Source organism: Patiria miniata, unplaced genomic scaffold (genome assembly GCF_015706575.1).
Source record: "Patiria miniata isolate m_02_andy unplaced genomic scaffold, ASM1570657v1 HiC_scaffold_5, whole genome shotgun sequence".
In the NCBI taxonomy this organism is placed as follows: Eukaryota; Metazoa; Echinodermata; class Asteroidea; order Valvatida; family Asterinidae; genus Patiria; species Patiria miniata.
In genome coordinates, this window is record NW_024037072.1 from 26,521,484 (window position 1) to 26,528,649 (window position 7,166).

General features: G+C 39.7%; 1 protein-coding gene across 1 annotated transcript; it reads left to right on the plus strand.

Annotated features, from left to right (window-relative positions):
* The first annotated feature begins 857 nt into the window (after window positions 1-857).
* Window positions 858-3,029, plus strand: LOC119741149 (gem-associated protein 6-like). The gene is made up of 2 exons (XM_038216846.1): window positions 858-1,062; window positions 2,317-3,029. Exons 1-2 carry the CDS (start codon window positions 890-892, stop codon window positions 2,720-2,722), a joined length of 579 nt encoding a protein of 192 aa, XP_038072774.1. The 5' UTR covers window positions 858-889; the 3' UTR covers window positions 2,723-3,029.
* Window positions 3,030-7,166: the final 4,137 nt, after the last annotated feature.

A 7,166-nucleotide genomic window follows, 5' to 3' on the forward strand; every position in this document is an offset into this window, starting at 1 on the left:
GCAATTACGATTATATGCTATTTTTAGGATTATATGGGAAAGTGACCTGTCCCTCTCCAATACTGAAAAAACTGTCTTCGAGATCCTTCCCCCTTGCCCCCCCCCCCCCCCCCGGATACGCCATATGCCTGGTCTCTTTATATGTCCTCTTTGGACTGTTCTCGATTGGTTTTTTTTTTGGGGGGGGGGGGGTTGGTGGAGGGGAGTTATTAATTAAAAAACATCACTTTTTAAAGGCAGTAAATATTTTGAGGATAGAGGCCTAATCACATGGAGACAGGGTTCGACCGACCTTAGGCTACCGGGCTACTGATCGAACAGACTCTTAACAACAGCGCCGCGCCCACGGACATTGATACAGATTTGCTCTCTGAATTTCATGATTTATTTCTTCCTGTCCTTTCATCTGGACTCGCTAGCCGGGCGGGCTACCGTAGGAATAGTTTGACTACAGCCAGCCGCGTGATATTTTGACCAGCATTTGTTTGGCTAGGCAGGCTAGACCACTAATTAAGTCGAACTCTCGGATGGAGATCGTCGTGATAAAAAGTGAGCGTCCTGAGTTGTAAATCACACATTGTAAGTCGGGTCCATACATCTTTTAAATACAGCTCTATGGTCAGGTAAAAAGACTTGTAAAATGAGAATGCAAAACTTGTAAAAACTTGATTTCAACATAAACAACTACGAAATGCATTCAATGCATCTTATTCACTCGTTTTGTCAAACTCGTTGCCCCCCCCCCCCCCCATCATATACCTAGCTACCCGGTAGTAGTACTCCCTCTCCGAGCTCATCGCGACGTGACTCAGTGGTCATCATGAAAAAAAAAAATAAAGCTGGCGAGCGGGCGCAATGTGGAAAAAAGAGGGCGCTGCACAATTTCAAAATGGCGGCGCCCATGAACAAACTCGATGCTGAACAGTTTGTACAGGGTAAAGATTTTGTGCACTTTTCTCCTTGCGATTGGCGTTCGTTGGTTTCTAAAAAGGTGGACGTAATAAGCAAGGATAGTAAGAGGCATACTGGATGGATATTTACAGTTGACCCTGTGTCTCAAAGGTAAATTCAAAGAAGTTAATTTGGGCGCTCAAAGTCAAACAACAATGTCAACATGACAAGAACTTGAAGACGTCAAACAACATACGGCGATCGTTATCATAGGCCCCTGTTTTTTTTTCGATCACATTAGATTAGAAATTAAATCAAGATTTTTTTTATTACTAAAAATGACACTGTCAACCCAAGGCAGACTTCTCTAAATGTAATGACACCTTTTTTAGTATTTTTTGAACAGTTTCTTGGGGTAGAAATTACGATTTTCCTACCACGCTGTTTACAGGCCGGTTGGTCATGTTGGTTGTCGTGCAGCGTGACTTGCACGCTCACGGTACATTGCATGGTGATCGCCATATTTATTTTCGTATTGCGTTTTGTCGTTGTCATCTTCATTTTACCCCCAAATTTCCCTCAAAAATTCAAAACCGAGACCCGTGAACGTATACAACGCCACGCGCTTCCCTCGCATAAATACAAGCGATTTATCAATTGATCTTTTGATCCGCTACATATAACAATGTATAATTTTGCCCATAGGTAAATCACTTACTTGTTAGGCTTCCTGTGAATTTACGCGAGTGTTGGATCTGTCATTGCCAAGAAACTTGATGTAAAATACGGCACAACTTTGTCACAACGAACGTTTTCAAAATGATCAGAAAATCAAAGACAGGCATGACACTCTGGTACCCTGAGTTCCGCATGCACAAAACAGTAGGAGTCCCACCAGTGGGTACCCGACTAACTGTCTTACATGGCAGGACGACCGTAATACCATGTAAAATTCTGCTAAATCCACTTCGAAAGTCTGCCATTTACCCAGTAATATTGCTGTTCCCTTGTGTAAGGGATTGTTTCAGGGATCTTTAAAAAAACGAAGGTTTTTCAAACCAAATGTGCCCATATTTCTCAAATCTTTTTCATTGTCCTTCATCTACATAATTCTGCCGAAAAAATATCCTGCTTGATTTTCTGTACAAGTCATTTTTGTATGCAAAATATTCTGTCAAATGTAGCCGAAATTCGGCTAGAACGGTCACTCGATCACAGTAACCGTGGATCACAATAGAGTGTTTTTACTATAGATTGAAGCGTGGCTATGTATATAGCCACGTTCACGGGTCTATTCAAAACCCTGCCCTTCATATGTTCTTAACGTCACCAATTAGTTTGGTTGGTCAAATAATTTACAAGTGGATTTTGTTCCCTATAGGAATAATGTTATTAAAACAAACTTCCATATATTTTTTTTTACAGTATTGTGCTTGTAGAATTCCCTGATGACCAGCGTGCAGTAACTGAAGTCATCATGGGTCATGCCATCCACAGTGTAACCCTTGTCAGTGAACCCACGCCTCAGTGCCTGGACAGACTCAACAGACTGTTCCAGTCCAGTCATCAGCACAACGAGCTGTCAGAAGAGGAAATCTCCCGTCGAAAGACAGACTTAAAACAGTGGCTGGAAAAACATCACATACCCGTGACATTGTCGGGGGACAAGGGAGAACTGCTCAGTATAGCAGGAGCACTGTACGTTGAACCGCCGTACGGTTTGGAGAACTGCGTGAGCGCAAATGAGATCATACTGGCCAGAGTGCAAGCGCTAATACAGTCCAAACCAGAAATGCCAAAGCCCAGAGCTTGTAACGGAGAAAACACATGAGGGCTCTCGCTGTAGCTCACTGGAACCACACAGGAAAACTGCCAGTCAGTTGAACATGTGCCAAGACAAAGAGCCTTTGAAAGAAGAGTTGATTGAGTCTTTATACTCCATAGGAAGTGAGTTGGAAGGCACATTAGTTGATAGCACGGGTCACTCATCAGCTGCTTATGACGAGAGGATTGAACTCTTGTGGCATGTGCAGGAGTGTGCTGGAGTTCACTCTTGAGAAACTGGTACATCTACATGATGAGTGTGCATTAAGGATTGATGAGAATCTGACGAGGGCAAGAGTAAATTAGTTTTCTGACGAAAGTGTAATCAGCAACAGTATTCATTAAAAGACTGGTGCTTGAGTAGCAATGGTCTTGCCATGTAAGAACAAGTAAAGCTTGAGCAAGTTCGGGCGCGGATATTGTAGTTTACCGTATTGTTCGACTAGCTTAGCTCGATTGAAGGACAGTTGGACTACTCTAGTCAGCTATTTGGAACCAGAGCACGGGGAACGGTTCCATCGCTGGTTACCAATAGCCACGCACATCATAAAGCACAACAGGGGGAATGGACCAAGACGTTTTAGTGATGACGTTTTGACCAGCATTTGACTGGAGGCATTCATACATGTATGTTGCTATTAGTGTGCAGGCATAAGTTATGTCTCAAAGCAACCACTAGTGAACTCATGGTCCTTGCATGAACTTGCACTTTGATGTCAAAACATGAAAAGGCTGTGCCATGCCTGTGGGTGCCTTTGGGCAGGTTGGAGCCTATGATGTCATTACACATTGAGATTTTAAATAGAACTGTAATATCTAGCATTGGATTATTGAATTTCTTTATGCCTTTACAGTTTTCACAATTACTATAGAAAATGAAGGATCTGAGTTATGCATCAATGACAATACATCTGGCATATTGACCTGGTGGGGGGGGGGGGATGCCAAACTTGGCAACATGAGGTTCATTGTTTCAAACCAGTAGCAGCCCTTGACCATTATACAGTTAATATCTGGTGTGATGTAGACTCTCCGTGGTGTTTTTTACATGTGGTGCAAATGGTGCCTATGGCAAAGCCAAGGCTGCTATGTGTGTATTTGCTCCCAAGGATGTACAAAACCAATAGACTATATCACAACAGACAATTGTGGTGTTATTAATATTTTCTCTTAACATTTTTTGTATACTCTGCATAGTCTATTAGGTCATCATGCATACATGTACATGTACATGAACTCCTGAAATACGTCAAGTGAACAGTTCTCAACCAGTGAAATTACACAATTTAATGTCATGGTGTAACATGATGAATTGGGTGACAGCAAACACACATACATGTATATGTACACCCAGACTTGCTGGTAGACTGCCCTCCAGTCTGGTGTACCAGAGGTTGCAGGTTCAAATCCAACTCAAAGTCTATTTCATCTCTGCTATACTATCAAGTGGAAAAGGTGTAAAAGCATTACACTCACTGTGTGGACTTCTGAACAAAAGATGTCCACATAAACCAGGTAGCAGCGACGTTGTGTGGACTTGCCCACGTCCACACAAGGTTCCCCCCTCTTAGAAAACAGGTTTAGAGGCATTTTGGGGTTAGGTTTATTAGTGGCAAAATAAAGAGAAACACTAAAGGGAATCATTGGAAAAAAATTGGGTTGAAAGAGTTTTCACAGTGGGAGTAAAATGATTTTTTTTCACAGGTTTTTCTGAACTGCACGAAAGCAAAGGAATATTCACACTACGTATGTAACGTAAACGTATGTGTGTGTTCACAAGTTGTTTGGCTCAGTCCCCTCCCCTGTGAAGCAGACCATGCAGTAAAGCCACCTACATTCACCCCACAAAGTAGGCGAGGCAGAGCCTCTATTTTAACATTGTTATGAAAATAAACAGATAAGGTACAACCAAAGATTTGTTTCACGCATACATATTTATTTGAATGTTGCAGCTTTGTAAATTACCAACTGATACATGTATATTATATTTTGGATATTATTTAGGCTCAAACTCTTTCCTCTTCTCCCCAGGGTTGTTAATCATGATTCTTTTTTTGATAAAAAAAAAAATCAGATTTTAAAACAATTTAAACCGATTGTTTTGTTTTTTGTCAGTGTATGAGTTATCAAAAACGTTGTTTGTCATATTCAATACATACATTGTATATTATTCAACACCCATTTGTAAAACTCTGTTTATTTTGCATTGCATTTATACATTTTAAAACTCCCAAAGATTTTTTTATAGAAATTATCTGTTCCTGAAAAAGAGAGAGATTAACCATCTCACGAGCTTCAATATATTTGAGGGATTTATTAAATTGTAGAACACTGAGCAAGAGTGAAGGACCCACCATGGAAGAATTAAAGACAAGTTTGTCATCTGTTTAAGTGTTACTTCTGTTCAGACAACAAAGTTTCTTTTAACTCCCCAGCATGATTTACTAGGAACCATACAATGTACCCATCCTGGCAAATTCCAACACCATATGGGAAACTGTACAAACGTATTTCTGACTTTGATTCTGGAGGTGTACATGTACCAACCCAATGTAAGGGGTACTGTACCCATCCTGACAGATTCCAACAAAACATGCCGTTGAGTTCTGTTAGGGTTGAACCCTAACTTTAGGAATATGTAACATGCCTTGCATCCATGCGTGAATCAATAATTACATACAGCATTCATTGGGAAGTTGATAACAGTGTAGCCAAGCAGAACATATCAACTGCCACGAGAGCATACTGGATGGAATGATCCACCAGATAACATCAGTGTATTCAAATTGGGTTAATAACCTTAAAAACCTCTTATTTATGAGCGTATATAAGTATCATGTGATTTTTAAAAAAACTTTTACATGACTCCTGAAGTTTTTGAATGATTTTCAAAAAAACTCTTCAAGATATTTAAATGAATGATTTAAATCAGGTGATTTTAAATCAAACAACCCTGCTTTCTCCCCATCATCTTGTTCAGACTCGTCCGTTCTAACACTAGCCTCAAAATGCATTCAAGGCATGCGTGTTTTGAATGCTCTGTACTTTCAACTGTGTTGCATTAGAAAGTAGTCAGTGTTTTATTAACTTTGGACTTCTCAGAAATGCTGTCTATTTTCTCAAAATTTAGTGATTTGAATTTTCAGTGACCATCTTCCTCTTAGTAAAGCCAAAAATTAACTGTTGCTAAAATTTAAACTTTCTATTCAGCCCAAGCACACGTTCTAAATTGCACAAGTCACAGTTAGAAAATACTTGATGTGTAGGCCTATGTACTGGATTCATTTATACAGGAAAATAAATACTTGTTTTTGTTAAAAAACAGATACTTTTAACAATGTAGGTGATTTTTGGCAGTATTCTTTTAAAGAACTGAATTACTCTGCATCAAAAAAATTACAATTGTACTAACTGGAATTAAAAAATTACACTTGTTATACTGATAGGCTCATGCAATTCAATGTACAGGCACACATTCAATGGATTCAAAATTTGTTTTGATTTGTAAGTATTTTGGCATTAAAATATTTTCTTTATAAAAAATCACATATCTATATACACATGTTCATGAAGAGATAATTTCCAAAATGAGATAAACGTCATTGTGTTATCTTTTAGAATTCCACGCTCTCCTGGCTGGCCAAAGTCCATTTTGACAGGTTTTATATAGTTAAACACACTTGAAAAAAAAGTTTAGAACCAGCTGTTGTGCTGTTTTTGTTCTTTAACCCCAACTCCCTAGCATGATTTACTAGGAACCATACCCATCCTGGCAAACTCCAACACCATATGGGGAAACTACGCACATATATTTCTGACTTTGTTTCTGGAGGTGTGCCAACCCAACGTAAAAGACTGTCAGTTTAGGGGTAATGTACAATGTACCCATCCTGACAGATTCCAACAAAACATGCCGTTGGGGTTTGATGGGTCGAGTTCTGTTAGGGTTAAATTTAATAATGGTGGAAATATTCACTTTTTATCAAATGGATATATCGCATTTTGGAAATAAAGTCTTTGCATGTTTTGCATAATACAACTGCAAGGCACTTGTCTCTGCTTCTGGACTTCACTTGCCACAATAAAAAGTCACGGATAATTCAATTTCTAATAACTTGCATGAAGTTCATGCTGCATCCCATGCTATGCATACAGTTCTATCCATGTGGTCAGTGTACATTTACAAGTACATTTTTCCATGTATGATGGAAGCATCGTGGACTACAGCGCAAAATATCCTATTATGCTGTACATGTCAGAGAATACCCAGATTTTACATTCACTCAAACATGGGCACAGGTCCTCACAGGACTATGTACGTAAGTTGTCATGTTCCACAGGTCACAGTATTGTAATGAGCTGCACGATGGCTGTGATGATGTGACTCCTTTGTAGGCAGGTGCACAGGTCCACAGAGGGCCAAGTTGTCATGTCCTTGCTCACTGCGTTGT

Bases quoted from the DNA above. Each gene is read 5' to 3' on its own strand.
- LOC119741149 (XM_038216846.1), top strand. From the start codon at position 890: ATGGCGGCGCCCATGAACAAACTCGATGCTGAACAGTTTGTACAGGGT. The intron at 1,063-2,316 runs GTAAATTCAAAG...TTTTTTTTACAG, and splicing joins GTTGACCCTGTGTCTCAAAG to TATTGTGCTTGTAGAATTCC.